The sequence below is a fragment of the Protopterus annectens genome, chromosome 8.part0 (genome assembly GCF_019279795.1).
Source record: "Protopterus annectens isolate FY-2018-M chromosome 8.part0, PAN1.0, whole genome shotgun sequence".
Taxonomy (NCBI): Eukaryota; Metazoa; Chordata; order Ceratodontiformes; family Protopteridae; genus Protopterus; species Protopterus annectens.
Window position 1 is genome coordinate 323,328,208 of NC_056741.1, and position 21,294 is coordinate 323,349,501.

A 21,294-nucleotide genomic window follows, 5' to 3' on the forward strand; every position below is an offset into this window, starting at 1 on the left:
AAATTGCTTAATATTGAGTGAACTGATACAGCTTGCACTAATTTTAGTATCAAATTAGTGATTTTATTTTCATTTTAACTAGTTAATTGTTTCTTGCTGGTGGCACAAGATTTCCATACTAGCTGTTTTGTACTGAAATTTAAATAGTTAGAAGAAACTTCCCCCAAACATTATTCTAAATCCAAGCTCCATGCAGTTATAATTACCCCTGGCCCCAGAGTCATTCCTGTCGGTACCATGGATAAGCACTTCCCCAGAATTTCACTAGCCAGCCTGATTGAGATGGGTATGTTGAGACAAAGTAAGAATTGTCTCATGCTGTCAGATGATCATCTATTAGTCAAACAGCATAACAGTGTGTGAAAGATGAACGTATAGGTTCATAGATTGGTACTAGGCTATCGGCCCTAGGGCCTATACAAGCCTAGCCATAACAATTCCCTGGCTATTTCTTCCCACGGTATTTAATTCCCTGGACCCCTGTCTAGCAGAGCGACTGACATGATCCCCGGGGTGAATTTCCTATCTCCCATCCAATCATCAATGTTCCTTTTGAAGAGGGCCAAAGAGGCGCTCTGCTTGACATGTATGTGCAGTCTATTCCAGAGTCTGGAGAGTCTCTGGGCCAGAAACCTATCCCTCCAGCATGTTGTGTTCATTGTGATGACAAGTTTTAGAACCCTGGAGGGAGTGTCTCTGAGGGATTGGGATTTCTTTAAGTGTAGCATGTCCAACAGCTCTGGGTTTGACATGGCCTTGTATGTTAAGCAGAGACTGCCTCTGACTAGACGATATGCGACAGAGTATAGGTGGAGTTTTTTTAAACGGTCAGCATAGGGCATCTGCTTTAGGCCTGTGATTCTTTTAGTGAGGTATTTCTGCGGCCTTTCCAGTTGTTGCAGATGTCTTGAGAGGTACATACCAAATGGGGCATTGTATTCTATAATGGGCCTAAAGAGGGATGAGTACAGTGGGACAATGATTTCCTTTTTCCTGGATGAAAAGCCCTTAGTGATGAGGTGTGCCACATAGAAGGATTTCCTGACTGTTGTGGCGATGTGGTTATCGAAGGTGAGACCACTGTCTAACTGTGTCCCCAAGTCTCTTATCACACTTTCAGTGTTTAGTGTACTGCCACCTATGTGGTAATTCACAGGTACATGTTTTTTCCCAAAGGGGATAACTATACATTTCTTGGCATTGAACTTGAGCCCATGGCTCTGGCACCAAGCATCTGTTTCTGTAAAGCCCTTTTGTAGAATATCCACATCATTTGGGGATTCAATAATGGCTCCCGGTTTGCAGTCATCTGCAAACTTTGTTAGCCAAAGTCCCTTAGTGTTGGGCTGTACTTCAGAGAAGTAGATGCCAAACAAGAGCGGTCCCAGGACTGAACCCTGAGGTACTCCACTTGTCACTTGTCTGGAGCTGTATTTGGAGTCGGCTATTTTTACAGTGTGGGTTCTGTCAATAAGCCAGTTGGCAACCCATTGAGTGACGTAGGGATTAATGCCCAGCTTAGTAACTTTATCTATGATTCCAGAGTGGGGGATGGTGTCAAAGGCCTTGGCGAGGACCAGATAGCCTATGTGGACCACCTTACCCTTGTCAACGGCTCTCTGGAGACTGATTTGAAGATGTCAATCAGGTTTAGAAGACAAGATCAGCCCTTCATAAACCCAAACTGTGTGGGGTCCAATGTTTGAAGGTTGCCAATGTCTTTGTTTATAAGTTCCATGATAATGTGTTCCATGGCCTTGCAGATCAGGCTTGTCAGACTGATGGGGCAGTAGTTCCCGGGATCCAAGGTGGATCCCCCCTTGTGGAGTGGGATAACTGTAGATGTGCGCCACTCACTGAGCATGAAGCCTGAGGTGAGGCTATGATTAAACATGACACTTAGGTCAGGTGCCAGTTCATTTTGTAGTTCATGTAGTACACAGCCTGGGATGTCGTCTGGTCCCATGGATGCTGTATTCTTAGCTTTGGAGAGTGTGTTTTTACCCGTGTGTCCATTGTTACAATTGGCAATATCCTCGGAGGAAAAAAATCTCACACACAGTAAACTCAGATACCAAAACTGTTAGCAGTACATCACACACCACACCTCACCAAAGCCATCACAATACACTTAATCCATCATATGCTAAAGATAAATTTGCCTAAACCTCAAAGACCTCCAAAACACAAATGAGGCACAAATCACACTCTGCATATTAAGTCTATGTCCTCCCATAGCTCAAGGAGTCCCAAAGACACAGATGCTAAGCCTGTAAGATAAGCATTGACCCAACCAAACATTCTCATTATAGGTGATTCCATGCAGGACATACAGATGTGCCTCTTACCACACTGAACATGGAAACAGTGATGGTTAGTTGCTTGTTTGGTGCCAGGATCCATCAGATCACACACACACTCAAGTCCTAGAATAACAAGAACCAGTATGACTCTGTCATAGTTCATGCTGGTGTCAATAACTTGATGTTTTTCCCTAGATTATAAGAAAAGAGACATGCTGGAGTTCTCAGACTATGTTTCCAAGGAAGATATGAGCCTAGCAATGAGAAGCAGTCTACCTTCTCCAAGGGTGATGCCTCGATATGAACAACAAATAATAACTGGCTTAATTTTTGGTGTCATTCAAAGAGGGTGCAATATTTGTCAGCCTGGGAGTATATGACTGACAGACTACATTGCTTTGCCAGGGATGGCCTGCATCTGTCCCCTCTAGCATTTCAATTATCGGCAAAGACAATGTCCACATCTACAGTGCCTTTCTTAGGCAATGCCAACCCGATAAACTTACCAACATAATGAAATAAGCAAAGGAAAATATGAAGGTGTTACTGATCAATGCTAGGAGTCTCAACCAGAAACTCCACTCTCAGCAAGCCATTCTCAACATGGAAGACATTGATGCATGTGTAGTGCCTGAGACATGGTTTAAAACAGCAGAGAACACTCCAGCTGTGGAGGGCTATAATGCCTTCTACATATAGGTTCATATGTAGGTACTAGGCTATCTGCCCAAGGGCTTAAGTAAGCCTAGCCAACAAGGTGCCCTGGCTTACGCCACCCAAGAAAGTTATTTTCCTGTCTCCCTGTCGAGCAGAGCCATCAAAGTGATCCCCGGGGTGTATTTCCTATTTCCCATCCACTTATCAAGATTTTTCTTGAAGAGTGCTAATGAGTATGGGAAGTCTCTGGGACATGAATCTATCCCTCCAGCATGTCCTGTTTATTGTGGTGACAAGGTTTAGGTCCCTAGAGCGTGTAGCTCGGAGGGATTGGGATTTCTTTAGATGTAGCATGTCCAACAGCTCTGGATTTGACATAGCTTTATATGTTAGGCAGAGATCACCTCAGAGTAGGCGACATGTTACGGAGTAAAGCTGGAGTTTTTTGAGACGGTCAGTGTAGGGCATCTGTTTGAGGCCAGTAATTCTCTTTGTGAGGAACTTCTGTGGCCTTTCCAGCTGCTGCAGATGTCTTGTGAGGTACACTCCAAAAGGGGTGTTGTACTCTATAATGGGTCTAATGAGTGTCGAGTAGAGGGGAACAATGACCTCTTTTTTCCTAGATGAGAACCCTTTTGTGATGAGGTGTGCCATGTAGAAGGATTCCCTGACTACTGTAGCGATAAGATTATCAAAGGAGAGACTACTGTCCACCTGGGTCCCCAGGTCACTTATCACACATTCGGCGTTACGTAGACTGCCACCTATGTGGTAGTTCATGGGTACAGAGTTTCTACCAAAGGGGATGACAATGCACTTTTTGGCACTGAGCTTGAGGCCATGGCTCTGACACCAAGCATCTGTCTCAGTGAGGCCCTTCTGTATGATGTCCACATCATTTGGGGACTCAGCTATAGCTCCTAGTTTGCAGTCATCTGCGAACTTCGTTAGCCAAAGGCCTTCTGTGTTAGCCATATTCAGACCAGCTTTTGTGCAGGAGGTGAAAAAGGTGAAGGATGTATCACTCTACATTCAGAAGAGGCTCACATCAAGGCTGGTAAAGCAGTATAATGCACTAGAGCTGTTTCATGTCCAAATAACCATCAGAAAAGTCTCATACCATAAATTAGCTAGCTACAGAACTCCCTCTATGACAAAAGAAAGTCACAATGCCTATCTAGAATCACTCAGTATTAAAACCAATACTGTTTTTCTAGGTTATCTAAACTATCCAACTATAGACTGGGAACTTACATCACCACTATTGCACAAGAACAAAGATTTCTGGACGTTGTCAATGCAAATGCACTGAAACAATTAGTCAGAGCACCCATTGGGGGAATAACATCTTGGATCTTGTCCTTCCTAATACGGGAGCATCTTGCACCATATCGTGTGTATCTTCATCACTCATTAGGTCTGACCATAAAGCAGTCTCCTTTGTAATAAAAGTGAAAGCAGAGATCTCTTCCATCCAAGGTACCTTAAGAAATTTCTTTAAAACAAACTACCTACTTTTAAGTGATACAATGGCAAGCTTCAAATCCCCACAAAAACCCAGTTAATTCTACTGAATACACAGATATGTAACACCACCACACCACACCAGCATGTAAACAGCTGCACAGATGCGGCTGTACCCAGTAGGAACAAGTGCACAGCAAACTCCAGAAACAAACCCACATGGTGGAACTGTAATATCTACAAGCTTTCTAATAAAAGGAAAATAATTCTGACTAAAAGTAAGAAGAGTAATTCCCAGAATGTTAGAGCCCTTGGAGCCAAAATAAACAAACAAGTCAGGAGCTTAATAAAAATCCACCAAAACCAAATCTGAGGCTAAAATACTTACTCAAGCCAAAGACAATCACAAAGCATTTTTAGTTATGTTTGTAAACTCCAGAGCACATTGATGGGTAATGCACTTAGCTGACTATGAACAATGTTACCTACACTGAGGCTAAAGATTTACCTAGCCTACTGGCTCATAAATTTAGCTCTAACTTTACCCCTCTCTCCCCTCTGTTTGTCCCTCAAGATATACCTGAAACTCTCTCACCTCCAGCTGTCACACAAGACCAAGTCCTAAAAGTGCTATCAAAAGCTAAAAATACTGCATCAAAGGGTTCTAACAATATCCCTGGATGCATCTTAAATGCCATGAATCACAATTTAGCCACACCCCTAATAACAATGTTAAATCTTAGCCACCATTCAGGTTTTGTAGCACGTGAATGGAGAATAGCTGTAGCTATTCTCCTGCATAAGGGAGGACCTTCCACATACCCAAACAATTACAGACCCATAAATCTTACCAGGCTCACATGCAAAGCTATGGAAAGACTTATCATGGAATTAATCAATCAGGATATAGGGAACCTCTAAACATTAGACCTGTCTCGGTATGGCTTCATCAAGGGCAGGTCACTCTTACTCAGCCTGGGTGATTTTTTGAAAAGGTCACCAATGCAACGGATGAATGTAATTGCATAACTCGACCTAGCCAAAGCATTTGACACAATTCCCCACTTAAGCATAGCAGAAATACTAAATAAACTGGAATTAAACCTCTGTGTCATCCAACCGATTGCCAGCTGGCTCACAGATATGATGCAGATAATCATTACCGGGGAAGTTACCTGCACAGAGAATCTATTCACCACTGAAGTCTCCCAGGATTATGTGCTGGGACCTCTCCTGTTTGGTATCTACTTTTCTCATGTAAAAGCCAATATCAAAGTTCTCTGGTTGACTTAAGTTTGCAGATGACTGCAAGCTATGAGCTGTCTTTTGAATCACCAAATGACTTAGCCATCCTGCAGGAAGGTTTCTTTCAAATAACTTGTGTCAAAATCATGGTCTGAAACTAAATGACAAAACATGCATTACTGTATCCCTTGGAAAGGCATCTACCCAAGGGAACTAACACATTGACAATATGCCCCTAAGAGTTGACCCAGTTGTTTGGTACTTAGAAGTTTATGTGCAGAGTGACCTAACTTTTGACCAACATGTGTTTATTGTTGAAAGAACGTCCTTCTATATTGCACAGCTTATAAACAAAGTGATTGTGTCTAGATCTAGAGATGTCATTGTCCCCCTTTACTTAGCCCTCATTAGGCCAACCACTGAATATAATGCACCTTTTGGTATGTATCTGTCCAAACACATGCAACAACTGAACACCCACAGAGATACCTCAGTAGAATACAAGGCCTAAACAACATATACTACAAGCACCAACTCAAAGCCCTGTCACTATCCTCAGTGTCCTACAGATTGGGACAATGTATCCTCTGACCCACTACTGATGGATTTACTGCACATCAGTAAGTCAAATAGCATAAGAAATACTAAGTCTAGGAATCTAAAGCTTTTATGCAATATCAACAGAATGGTTTGGATGGATAGGTATATCTCACAGAGGACACCACTGCTATGGAACAAACTCCCTACCCACGTAAAACAAAATTCATCCCTGTCCATTTTTAAGTGCAGTTTAGATCTATGGATGGGAAACAGAAATGTTGCCTGAAGACTGCCGTCTGTACTACTAATGGACAGATGCAGTTCCTAAATGCTTTATCCCATGCATGCTTTCCCTCAAATTATCTATGGTATGATCCCAGTTATTCTTATTAGGGGCAATACATAATTATCTACCATGGGATGGGGAAGGTCAGTCTATAACCAAATGGGATAGGTTATTTTAAGCATAAAAAGGGAAGATGGCTGGGATTAAAATGGCCAGCAAGGGCAGCTAGCCTAGTACTTTCACATGAATTTATGAAATGAACTAATTGAGAATTTCTACTACACAGTATAAAACATGAACCCCTTGGCACATACTGCCAGAAAAATCTGATTCAAATTAATCACAAGTCCCTTAGTAAATCCAACAATCCAACACTCAACCTTCTCAACTCCTTTCATGGGGAAGGGCAAATTTCTTTCTCCAAGGCCAATTTGGCCTGCAAAATTCCTCTGTTCAAATGTGACTCAACACTGTTGGACAGTCCAATAATAAATCAATGAATGAACACAAGGACTATAGCGCATGATGTCTGGCAGTTTAGTTCAGAGGGTTAAGGCTATCAGCTCTTGCCAATCTTCATCCTGTAGCCTGGCTGTAATTCCCTCAATTTCCACTTTTCCCTCAATTTCCACCTGCAAAGTGTGTGACCTTTTGAGTCCCACATGAGAGTTAATACTTTCCTTTCATTTCTATGATTCTAACAGTTCTTAAGCAAAGGGTTTTCTCTGTATTTGTGAGTGTGTTTCTGTGTATGTAGGTGTTTGAAATTTGAACAAGTCACTTAACCAAACAGTGCTCCCGGTGCACCTGAAAAAAGAATGCTTCTGTCTGGGGACTTACCCAGATGAAAAATAACCTCTTACTCTCCTACTTATAATCCTTCCCTGCACAGTCTTCATATTAATAAATGAACAACAACAAAAAAAAACATATATCTATATCTATATATATATATATATATATATATATATATATATATATATATATATACATACATACACACACACACACACACACACACACACACACACACACACACACACACACACACACACACACACACACACACACACACACACACACAATTTTTTAATTTATCCATTTAACAAGATAAGTGACCTTATCTATCCTGGACTCTTTTCAGCCAAACCTAGGCCATAAGAACAAGGGTAAATTCAATAAATATCAAGAGCTCAGAGTAGCTAACCAACCACCATATTTCTGATGGGTAGCAGAAATCCATAATACCCAGAGAAACCCTACAAAGATGAAGGAAGCAAATGCAAACTCCACATAGATAGGTCCTTATATTCAGTAAATTTTAACAAATTTTCTGTTCAGTACACTGTGATTATAGGGGGCGGCCATGGTGGTGCAGCGGTTAGCATTGCTGCCTCATAGCAAGAGATTCTCCGGTTCGATCCTCGGCTGGGATGCCTTCTGTGTGGAGTCTGCATGTCCTCCCTGTGGTCGCGTGGGTTTCCTCCGGGTGCTCCAGTTTCCTCCCACATCCCAAAGACATGCTGTAGGTGGATCGGACACTCTAAATTGACCCTAGGTGTGAGTGTGTGCTTGTGTGTGCCTTCTGTGGAAGACTGGGTGCCGGGCTGGCAACTCGACACCGTAAAACTCCACTGCCAATCATCAGCGGACAGGTGATCCGTTGTGGCAACCCCTAACCAGGAAAAAGCTGAAAGAAGAAGACGACACTGTGACTATATCAGCAAGGACTTGCTGACATGGCAACACATACACAGTCTTATTCCAGGACAGGTAAACTCAACAACCCCCATTTTTTTATGTTCCACTGTGTTAGATGGAACACAGTACTATATGAAATGCTTAAATATACATTATAAATGCAGACAGACACACGCATACACAGATGCCCATCTATCTACAAAATAAATGACTTAAGACTAGGATTAAACCTGGACCCCAGATCTGTGAGTCATACATCTTGACCACTGGGCCACCATGCTGTCCCAGACCACAATTCTTATGCATCATTACCCATGGTATAGCTCTGTTTTCTGCTATATGACTGTATTCATATTTACACTACCGGCTAACATTATCCTAGATACCACCCTTTCTCAATTCAAGAAAGCTCTCAAGTAGTATTTCAAGTCTCAGTGGTTATGCCCCTGCTCCAAGCCTGACTAAATCATTAGTCTTACTAGTGTACCAATACTATTTTTGTAAATGAAACCCAACTGTGTTATTAATTGTAAAGCCAGATTAGAAGTTTGTGAGATTGTATAAATTTAACTGAGTCTGTAAAGTGTGTTTTATTTCTACTATGTTATCATTACCCTTGTTTTATCGGTACTTTGTGAAGATTGCTTATGTAAGACCTTTAGTGGTTTTCTCCCCGGGCCTCCGCTGAAAATGGACATGCATCCAGTCGGACTATACCGGTCAACAAATGTAAAATAAAATAAAAAATACATTAATACCTGTTTTCATACAGTTTAAGATCAAGTAATGGCATCAATCCCAGTTATCAAACTGCACAAGCCAAAAAGGGACACCAATCCAGCAAAGTGTACACACCCTCATAAACACACATTTATACCCAGGGGCAATTTATACTCATCATCATCTGATCTGTTTTTGGAGTGTGGAAGGAAAGCAGGGACAAAGGCAAAAACTGAAGTGGGCAAAGACGGAACATGCAACTTTCACAAAGAAAGCACTTCATCTAAGAACTGAAACAGAGGTCCAAGCACTATGAGAAAACACACCTAAACAATATGCATCTTTTAAGTCTTTATAACCTTCAAAATTTAATTCTTAATGTAGTTTCTCTGTTTTTCTACCGTTCACAGTTCCTGGCACCCTTTCACTACATTATCACTTTGTCACTTGAAAGACTGAAGTCTAATCTTCTGTAATCCTAGATCTTCTTCTGTGCAATGTCTCAGCATTATTCCAGGAACAGTGAGCCATGCAATGTAAGGTCTCCTTCCAGATCTGCACCGGGGTACTGCTTGTTTACAGCACAGCTTTCTTTAGCATGTGACCAGTGTGCTATACCCTGTTCTCTTACGCCATGTCACATCTTGTTCCATGAACAGCTGTTAATTCTTTTCATCCTTGTTGTGTACATTCTTGCTGTTAAATCATGTTGAACTGATTACAAAGCCCTCTCCAGCCCTCCAATCCATGAGTTACTGGTGTTTTACAGCAAATTTGTCATTAAATTCAGATAAAATGTAACTATGTTAGTAATGTCAAAGACAATATCCAGCACTGTGAATGATATCACATACTCAGACACAGAGGACATTGCCAATCTTCTAGCAGACAAATTTAGCTCAAACTTCACTTCCACCTCCAATATTCTCAAATCATATAACCCCATCTACATCCCCTCAAATTTGCCAATTTCTCAAGGCATTATCTAAGGCTAAGAATACTACTTCTATGGGGCTAGATATTATACCAGGCTACCTATTGTCAGCCTGAAACCTGACTTGTCAGATCCCTTACACAAACTGTTCAGTATCAGCCTTTACACAGATTTTGTGCCAGATGAATAGAGGACAGAAACAGTCATTGCCTTGCACAAAGGTGAGACTTCAGTGGACCTAGATAATTATAGACCAATAAACCTGACTGGCTTCATCTGTAAGGCTATGGAAAGGGCTATTATGGAAGTAATAAGTAAGGACACAGGCAATGAACAGCACTCAACCAAAGCCAGTTTGGAGTCATCAAGGGAAAATCCTGCCCTCTTAAGCTGGTTGACTTCAAGAAAGTTACTTTAGCAATGGATGAGCCCAAATCAGTGCACACCACAAATCTAAACCTTGCCTAGGCATTCAACACCATCTCACTTTCAGAGATAATAGATAAACTCATGTAAACCTCTATGTAGCTCTTTGAATAACAAGCTGGCTCACAAACAGAACTCAGGAAATAATGGTGGGAGATTCTACCTCCTCCAAAGGACCTGTCACTAATGGCCTACCCAGGGTTTTAGTCCTTGATCTATTTCTTTTTAGCTTTTATCTCCAAGAAGTAAATGCCAAAGTTAATGGTTTGCAGATGACCAAGTTTGCAGATGATGACAAACATGACACCATCATAAACTCCCTCGAGGACACCATGATTTTCCAAAAGGGCCCGTCTCAAACCAATAACTGGCATCAAAACCTTGGACTAGAACTAACTAAAGAAATGTGTAATATCCTTCGGCATGCATGATTCTGCTTGTAGCCATCATCCTGACAGAACACCCCTGAAAACTGATTCTGTAGTCAAGGATCTGGGAATATATGTCAACAACCAACTGTCCTTTGATCACCACATATCCAGTACTATAATGACATTCTTTTTCAAGGCATAGCTTACATCTAAAGGTAGGGCATCCAGGTCCAGTGATGTAATCATTCCACTGTACGCAACATTCCCAATGCTGATCATTAATTATAGTTCCTCTTTCACTATGTACTTGTCCAAACAGCTGTCATAACTGGAATGACCAGAATGCTTCCTCACTAAGACAATCAGTGACATAAATCATACAAGCTATGGGTTTGTCTCTCTTCTTGGTATCATGCAGAATACTGAGAGGTGATCTACTATACATTTAGAAGTCCAGTGGTGGCATAAACACCTGCTCATGGAATGTCAATCTCTTCCACGACACAGACAGAACATGCTGAAGGGACAGGTATGCATCCACAGAGAATTCCACGTCTACTGAACTGCCTTCCACCTCACATAAATCAAAGTACTTCTCTTACTATATTCTAATGTAATTTTGATGAACTGTTTCCCCCCCCCACAGGTGTAGCACCCTTCGTCCCTCATGGATAGGGGCAACATGTATATGTCTCAACAATTCTTCTTCTGCCCATGTCCAAAACATCTACACAAAATATAAGGGGTAAAACGTACCATGGTAATGTGTGGCTTGACTTCTTAAGATTCTCACAGATCACTTGCCCAGTAAGTAACAATGAAACAATGAAAGCAGCTCTTGTTCTACTCGTGTTATGAAGGACATCATCAGTGCAGTCCCCTGCGATGAAATTTCAGTATGGCTAAGAATCTTTAAGCTTACAGACAAAGCACCCTGCTTTAGTGAAAAGTGAAATACCTCAAGCTGAACTAAAACAAAGCGGGATTACTAAGATCCAAGATGTAAAAAATGAGTGATGTGACATCAATTCCTTTTATACATCAATCAGCCCATCAGCATGCAACAACATACAAAAACTTGGTTACTGATTTGATTCTCACATACATATCAAGCCTACACTGAACTATCATGCACTATTTGAAAAAAACATAGATAAAAACTCTGTATGTATTTACCAAATGACTGACTCGCTATATCATACTAACTATGCTATCATCTAATAGACAAAATTGGTGGTTAATAAACCATCATTAAAACAATAGTAACAAACACCTGGAAATTAAAAAAAAATCTAGGGCAACAATAACAGAAACTCTAAGAAAAAAAACAAAGCAAAATACAAATATCTGTATGAATGAAACATAATGAAAACATGATTCCTTAGATATAAGCTGCATTATGCAATAGTTAGTATGTTTTACAAGTTACCACCTCTATCCTGTGTTTTAAAGAAAATAGTCTTTTTTTAAAACACTTATACTGAATTATCATTTGTGACACAGATAGACTTGCATTTACATAAAAGTAATCAAAACATATTAACAAGTTCACATTTACAAACATTATACATCGCATATATTTGTATACATCCTATAATCATTACATTACATAAATTATTCAGTTCCTGACTTCTCTTAATCCTAATTCCTTCAACACATTTTTCTGCAGGTATTCTTCCCACACTTTCCATTTCTTTCTATGTAATTTACTCCTACCCCTTTCCAAAGATCCCACTTCTTCTCTTATCTCTGTTGCAGTATTCACTACTTCAATTATAGTTGGTTTAGATTTTGATTTCCATTTTCTAGTAACTGCTTTTTTGGCAGCCAACAGAATTAAACTTAACAAGACCTTACTATGTCTAGACAATTCTGATCCTGTATCCCAGCTTAAAAAAATCATTTCATTAATTACACTCATTTGCTCAACAAGTTTTCCTGATCCTGTAGGGAATTTTTAAAGTCTGCCAGCTCATTACACTGCTAAAACATACATCCCCAGTGACCTCTTTTTTCCCCTTCACACCTCCAACATTTGTCATCTACCTGAGGAAATATTCTTTTGAGTCTGCTTGGTGTATACAAGTATCTATGCAAACACTTCCAGACAAAAATCCTAAATCTTCTACACTTTGTTTTATATTTGGGAGCCATATATGTGTCCTCTCATTGTTTCTTTGTGAAATGCATATCTTATGGAGTCTGTATGTGCTCCCTGCGTTCGTGTGAGTTTCCTCCGAGTGCTCCGGTTTCCTCCCACATTACAAAGACATGCATCTGGAGCATTTCTCCCCGGGCCTCCGCTGAAAATTGGCTTTGTTCCAAGGCAAACTTTCCCGGTTAACAAATAATAAATAAATACAATTATCTGTCTTCCCAATCTTTAGTGACCTCTTCTGATTGATTCCTACCCTTATAATGCAATATTTTATATGCCCTATTAATTATCATTTTTAACAGCAGCTTTTGTTCTACACTGCATAAGAAACTCAAGCAGTTCACATTTTTCATTTAGTATCCCCCTATTCCTTTGTCTATACTCTGAAATTAACCAGGTAATACAGTCAACAGCTAGGAACAGGAAGACCACACCAGAATGGTACAAATTCCACACTTTATTCCAAGTTTAGCGCTTTCTTCCCCATTCAAGGGACTTCTTCAGAACAGTAACTCTGATATTATTCTTGGCCTCATCCCATTCTACTACTTTTCATTCTGTAATTATTTGTTCCCAGTACTTCGGTTCCTTTACGGTGGTGCAGCGGTAGCATTGTTGCCTCACAGCAAGAGGTTCTCCCGTTCGATTCTCGGCTTGGGTTGGGAGTGCCTTCTGTGTGGAGTCTGCATTTCCTCCCCACGGTCGAGTGGGCATTCGAAAGACATGCGTTGAATGGGCGTGCCTTCGTTGAAGGTTGGGTGTCGGGCTGGCAACTCGACACCATAAAAAACAACTGCAAATCATTAGCGGACCGGATTTCCGCTGTGGCGACCCCAAACCGGGAAAAGCCAAAAGAAAAACAACAACAACAACTTTGGTTCCTTTGCTAACTTAGTCCAGTAACCCAGACCTCTCTTGTCAATTCTCTATACCCCTAAATACAGTCATCCATATCGGCAGAATCTCCTTCCTTCATTGCCATGTCGGCATAGTCCTTGGTATACTTTCTCCTACTTTATGAATATAGCGTTCAGTATGACTGTTGTTATTCTCCTTAAGGATCTCTGTCCAAAATCCCATTCTTTCCTTATTTCTTTAATTATCCCCCTCCTTCATCATCATACCTTTCCACTTTGACCTGTAGCTTTAAAGAACATATTTGTTCTGCCTTTACCATGAAAAAAAGACATTATTATAGCCCACTGGCATCTTTACACATGCATTATGGCTTCTGTACAACACACAAGCAGCATCTGAGCAAAACATGTACATCCTGATGTATTCTGTACTGCTGCAATTAATGTTTACTGTAACTGAAACTGATAAAATGCTTCAATCTGGATTTTAATCAAATACACGTACTACATTACAACCTATAGCTATACTACTTTAAATAAATAAAGTTCAGTTTTTGGAATCTGTGAATTACTGCTCTTCCAAGATTGTTACTTAGCACTCCAAAAAATTTAATACATGTTCTAGGAATGTGGTTCTACGTCTGACACTGTTAACACTCTGTGAAAAAATAATAAATACTTACCTGGTTCTCAGGTACTTCGTAGTCTACTCCCCAGTACAATGTCATGCCCAAAGAATAAATGTGAATCTGTAATAAACAAAATGACATTAAAAAGAAAAAAATCAAAAAATAAAAGAATTCTGACTACAAAAATGTGCATACAAATTCTGAAAACAAGACGTAATGCTGCTTTTAAAGTTCAGTTGCATGGTGCAGTGATGGCGAACCTATGACACAATGTCAAAGGTGACACACGCCACAACATTTTGGGTGACACGCCAGCGATCACCAACACCCGAGTTACAAAGACACTGCTTTTGCATTCTTTGCTCATGTGAAATGCATTGAATTATTTTGTGCCAGGAGCTTTAGACATCCAAACCCAAAAGGTTTGCCATCACTGGTTTAGAATGTAAAACATCTATAAAATTAAAAGCAATAGGAACCTAAAACACAGTAACACAGTCTAAGTAAATTTGATTATTCGTTAGTTCCAAGTGGGAGGATGGAAAGGAACACAACATGCATACATCACTAGTATAATACTACTATACTGCTCAAAACTAGGATAAACTATGTCTATACATGTGAACAGGTACCTTTTCATTCCTTATACCTCCTTACTCTCCCTTCTTCACTTACTTCCTTACTACTAATTCTCTTCCCTCTCTAAATATACCACAAGCCTTGCTTTTCCCAAACTTAGACCAACTTACCTTTAATTTCTCTACAAACTCTCTAAAATTTCTCTAATTATTAAATGATTGTCATATACCTTGTAACGATTTTTAACCAATGTTTTTATATTATGTCCAATTTGTTACAATTACTTAACTGCAGAGGTTTTTGTTTTATTTTTGAAGACTGTAAAATTATGGTTCTTAAAATGTTTTGTAATAATTTGGACCTGTTCTCACTAAGCCACCTCTGAAAATGGGCTTCTGCTTAGTTGGACTTTCCTGGTAATCAAACACCAATAAATAAATAAACATAAATGCAAACTTAATTTTGTGAGCTGTCTTTTGTATGTCCAAAGATGCTTGCAATATGAACATCCCAAATGAAGAAGGGGAAATGAAGAAAAAAATAAAACACAAGAAAAAAGCCATAATCAATATTTAAAACTTACACTATTAAGTTTCCCCTCCATTAACAGTGCCCACAAAAATACAGGAGGCGGGAAAAATATAATGAAGAGATAACAGTCAAACATATAGTCTGTCAAGGTGTGTATTTTGGAGACAATGAAACATGATAAAAACCATCCTGGGAATTCAAGAAAGGGCATAGCAAAAAAGGTCATGCTGTCATGGTGCAGTACTTTGCAATTCAAAGACATGTTAGCCACAATGAGGAAATACCTCATTATTGCCTAATTTCCATGTCTCTGAATCACAGTTACTAGCACGACATGCAGATCACTGTAAACTGCACATCACGGTAGTTACCTGCATGCAGGAATATGCATCCCCCTCCAGTCATTCTCCCTCCTTCACACACACACACACACAGACACACACAGACAGACACACACACACACACACACACACACACACACACACACACACACACACACACACACACACACACACACACACACACACACACACACACACACACACACACACATACCATAGTCCCTGTACCTGTCCTTAAACTGTCTTCCCTTCCCTCTATCTAGTGGCTCCCCCCACCCTCTTACCTCTGTGCTTTTTAAAGTGTTATTATGGCAAAAGTGCAGTATCCCTGGTGGCTAGTAGTAGCACCCTCAATCCCCATTCTGCTTTACATTCCCACTAGATAAAGGCAGCCTTTAGGTCATGTTCACTAACTTGACATGGTGGGGCTGGCCATGCTGATCTACAATCCCAGCAATTTACTGAATCACTCAGTGCATAAATGCCTTCCTGAAGTTGGTTCGGGAAAAGAGAAACAGTACATGGCTCATTCACATATGCCTCTCCCCAGGACTGCTTCATCAGCATTCAGCATAGCTGCAGAGCCAGCCCTACATAATGCTGCATTTCATTACGCTTGAACACCATGAGCATCGTGTTACAGATGCCTCTGAAAGGCATCCTGTCACGTGTACACAAGTTGTACACATTGCAGTAACCTTTATGAATTTCTCCCATAATTCCTAGTATGGTAACAGAATGGCCGTAGTCACCAATCTTTTGCAAACGGACTGCTCCCAAAAATAGACATGCAGAGGATCCCCTACACAAACATTCTAAAATATTTTTTTTCCGTTTTTTGCAGTATATCTGTATCACTAACAAATTACTGCCTAACAACAGGGAACCAAGTAAAATGCAAAACTGGCATTAACAAAACTACCAGAAGGGAACATCTGAAACAAAATAAATATATTTTTAAACACAACACTTTATTTTCTACATTAAATTATGCATACTAAGCAGTCTACATTCATGGTGTATTACTGTTACTTGCTGACAGTTTGTTGCTCCACTTACTTCCTCTTATGCTACAGTTCTTTACTAACATCCTGTATAGAACTGTGCTAGCCCAATATCAGCATTACTTCTGGTACACTTTGTGTCAACATTATTTGTGATTCCATCCATAATTCTTGTTTTACAATCTTTTTATAGAATACTTTTGATTCATATTCTATACATATTAGTATTAAATAAGCACTTACCTTTGGATATATTTACATTATTATATCCCATCAGTCTGACATTTACAATTACAATTTTTTAAAGATTATTATCCTCCCCGCGGTTGAGTGAATTTAAAGACATGCAGGTAGGAGCATGCATATGTGTGGTTGTGCCTTCTTTGAAAGTTGGACACGGGCCGGCAACTCAACACCGTAAAAATTCACTGCCAATCATTAGCGGACCGGAGTTCCGCTGTGGCGACCCCTAATCGGGAAAAGCCGAAAGACAGTATTACTGAACTGCTAACTTCGAGCAACTGGCCTTAACTAAGTACAGTTAACTTTTTAATATTCCTATCCATCTTTTTGCATAATCAACTCTACCTTCACTCTCCTTTCTCGTTACAATCATCCCCTTCTTTCTTTCTTATTCACTTAACTGCCTCTCCTCCTGATTTATGTTCTTACTCTGTTATGCATGTTCTTGTTCCTTTCCATTCTTCCTTGGGTATAACAACACCTCCACCATTTTTCCCCATTTTTGTTTAACCTGTTGGTAGCTCTCTCCTTTCCAGCTACTTCTCCCTTAGTTTGCAACTGTGTCACTAAACATCTCACTTCCTCTATCAATAGTGCTTCAGTCTATTTCCATGTTTTTGTGGTTGATTTTTTTCCTTTTTCTCCCACAGTACATTATTGTTGCTACTAATTAGCTATTCCTTTCTGTTACTTGGCTATTTGTGCTCTGTAAAACTATTCTGTTACCCCCCCCCCCCCGCATCAACTTAAGTTGTCTTCTAGGCCCTCCTTAAATTGGTTTAAAGCTGGATAATTCCAGAAAACATGTACCCATATCCCTCTACCTGTATTGCACCACCCAACAGTCTCTCCTAGCTGTTGGAAATATACTCCATAATCTAGTTGGCATACAGAAGTAGCGGAGCAAACATTGTCAAAAAATATTTAGAATTTCTTTGCTTTAGTTACATTATCTTGAGATTCGTGTAACTCCCCCAAACCTGTTTGGGAATTTCGTCATCTCCTTTTCCCATCTCAATTTAACTTTCTTAGCAATATCATCATATTTCATTCTGAATGGATCTAGTCCTTCTGCTGTCAGTTCTTTACTGATTTGCAACTCTTTTCTTCTTTTATTAATCTCATCTACCAATTTTGGAATGTCTGCACCCCCAGTCCTTTGTCTCTTTATTTTCCTCCATCTTACTGTTAACCCCTGATTTTCCCACTCCATGTCTCCAGATAAATCATTTACCTCTGACAGCTCTTTCCATTCCATCATCTGGTCCTCTCTAATAACTTGGTCCCAATACCTAATTTTTGTCTTCCTTTCCATCTCCACTACAGTGAATATCCTTCTCTGTTATTCTTTGTCATTGTCCCCTTCGTAGTATCTGCTTTCTCCGCTGAGCTAAGTTCCCCTTTTTGAAACGATGTCTGGCTATTCTTCCCATTTCTCCCAGTATTGGGCCTTGCATATCTGATGTTGCTTCTTCTAATAAAACTTCCCTCAAATCCTCACCTCATTTTAATTATTATGTTTCTTTCCCACCACTCAGCTTAATACTGCAGATTTGTTAGTCTCAATATGTTTGCTATTTGATATGCCTTCAAACAGGTACCTACCTCTATGGTCCTTAGGTCTTCCTTTTCCTTTGACAAAGTAACCATTTTTCAGGCCACTCTCACTTTCCCTCCTTCACATAGGAAGTTTTTCAGAACTTGCTTCACCCCTGTTAGTAGTGCCTCCTTTGGATTTCTCTAGAATATTTTCCCACCTTTCATGTGATCTATAACCTGTACAATTCAATTGAAAAACAAACAAATCTGTTAGGGGAAAAATATAAAAAATAAAAAAACGTACAATAAGCTGGTGTTGCATAAGTGTGCACACCCTTAAACTAATACTTTGTCGAAGCGACTTTTCATTTAATTACAGCATTCAATCTTCTTGGGTACACACCTCCCATCAATTAAAGAGACTCTGATTAACCCCAAATAATGTTCAGCTATCCTAGTGGGATTTTCCTGACATTTACTCAGTTGCCTGCTAAAGCAAAAGGCATGGTTTGCAGAGAGCTTACAAAGCATCAAAGGGATTTCACTGTTGAAAGATATCAGTCAGGAGAAGGATACAAAAAAATTTCCATGGCATTGGATATACCATGGAACACAGTGAAGACAGTCATCAAAAAGTGGAGAAAATATGGGACAACAGTGACGTTACAAAGAACTGGACATCCCTCCAAAACTGATGAAAAGACAAGACAAAAACTGGTCAGGGAGGCTGCCAAGAGACATTCAGCAACACTGAAGGAGCTGCAAGAATTTCTGGCAAGTACTGGTTGTGTACTACATGTGACAACAATCTCCCATATTCTTCATATGTCTGGACTATGGGGTAGGGTTGCAAGACGGTAGCCTTTTCTTACACAGAAAAACATCCACGTCTGGCTAAAATTACAACACATCAAACCTCCGAAAGCATGTGGAAAAGTGTGTTATGGTCTGATGAGACCAAGGTTGAACTTTTTGGCCACAATTCTAAAAAGTACATGTGTCGCAAAAACAACACTCCATATCACCAAAAGAACACCATCTCCATGGTGAAGCATGGTGGTGACAGTATCATGCTTTGGGGTTGGTTTTCTTCAGCTGGATTTAGGGCTTTAGTCAAGGTGGAGGGAATAATAACCTTCAGGCATCTGCTAGAAAACTGAAGATGAAGAAGAATTTCACCTTTCAACATGACAATGACCCCAAACATACATCCAAATCAACAAAAGAATGGCTTCACCAGAAGAAAATTTAAGTTTTGGAATGTTCCAGCCAGAACCCAGACCTATATCCAATAGAAAATCTGTGGGGTGACCGGAAGAGGGCTGTGCATAAGAGATGCCCTCACAATCTGACAGATTTGGAGTGCTTTTGCAAGGAAGAGTGGGCAAATATTGCCAAGTCAAGATGTGCTATGCTGATAGACTCCTACCCAAGAGGACTGAATGCTATAATTAAATCAAAAGGTGCTTCAACAAAGTATTAGTTTAAGGGTGTGCACACTTATGCAACCAGCTTATTATACGTTTCTTATTTTTTATATTTTTCCCCTAACAGATTTGTTTGTTTTTCGACTGAATTGTACAGGTTATAGGTCACATTAAAGGTAGGAAAAGTTTTGAAATTATTTATTGTGGTCTCATTTTTTTATATCACAAGAAGTTGGCATTTTAACATGGGTGTGTACACTTTTTATACATACACTGTATATATATATATATATATATATATATATATATATATATATATATACCTGAAAAGAATGAAAACCCACTTAACCGAACCTCTAATGACCAAGATGACTTTACCAAAACCACATTTTAACAAACACTTGGAATACCGGAAAAGTACAGTTTTGTACCTACCATAAATGTAGATGTCTGAGTGTATACATTGCTGCAGTCATTACACTAGGGTTATCCTGCCGTCAGGCGGTTCCCCAGTCGGCCTGAGTTCCAAAGTCTTGGTCCAGCATCGGTTGCTATTGCCTCCTCCCTGACGTCAGTGCGACAGGGGTATATAAGATGCAGCCGGCGCCATTTTCTTCAGTTTTTCTTGCCCCAGATGTCAGGTGCCGCTAAATAGGTAGGAAATTCCAATTGCTAATAAAACATACATAAGAAAAGCAAATAACAACTTACAGCTACCAGCAAATACTCCCCATAGGTAGTAAGGGTAGAAGACATAGGTACGTACCAGCCAGTAAGAGGGGAAGGAAGGACGGTAACCTGGACTGCAGCAGTGTATACACTCGAACATGTTAGGCTAACACACTCAAGTGCGCTAGCCACTTTAAAGCATTTACTGTTTGTTACTGTATCTTTTTCTTCTGTCTCTGAAAAAAAGAAAAAAAAAATATCCTTGTTTTCCCGCCTTACTGAACTAGAATAGTCCAGTCTTCAGATTTTGCTGATCTCTGGGCTTTGTCATAGTTACTGTGCTATCCATATCCTTATTTGGATAGGAGGAAGCTTCTTTGTTCACCAGTGGGAGTGGGGAGCACTGAGCAACCTATTTGTCCCTAGAGGAGTGGTTCCAGCCCAGCAACTTGTAGTTTATTGGCCATTTTGGGTCAATTCCTAGCTCTTTTCAACCCCCTGCTATAAAGCCCGCTTTAGCACGCTTTTGTGCTTGTATACGACTCAGCACAGCTCCTCGTGGTGTCCTGCAGAGTTCTACAAGCAGCAGAGAGTGAAAGAGTGACTTTCCTTGATTTATAAGTATTGTTTTCTGGCTTTCTTTTTGACTACTGTAACTCGACTGCATTTC

At 40.0% G+C, this 21,294-nt stretch overlaps 1 protein-coding gene across 1 annotated transcript in view; it reads right to left on the minus strand.

The window, feature by feature from the left end:
- PTPN13 (protein tyrosine phosphatase non-receptor type 13) overlaps positions 1-21,294 on the minus strand; it is a 1,949,788-nt gene that overhangs the window by 1,852,378 nt on the left and 76,116 nt on the right. Inside the window, exon 3 of the mRNA XM_044079819.1 lies at positions 14,346-14,411. Within this exon, the coding sequence (XP_043935754.1) occupies positions 14,346-14,411 (66 nt within the window). The remainder of the gene's footprint in view (positions 1-14,345; positions 14,412-21,294) is intronic.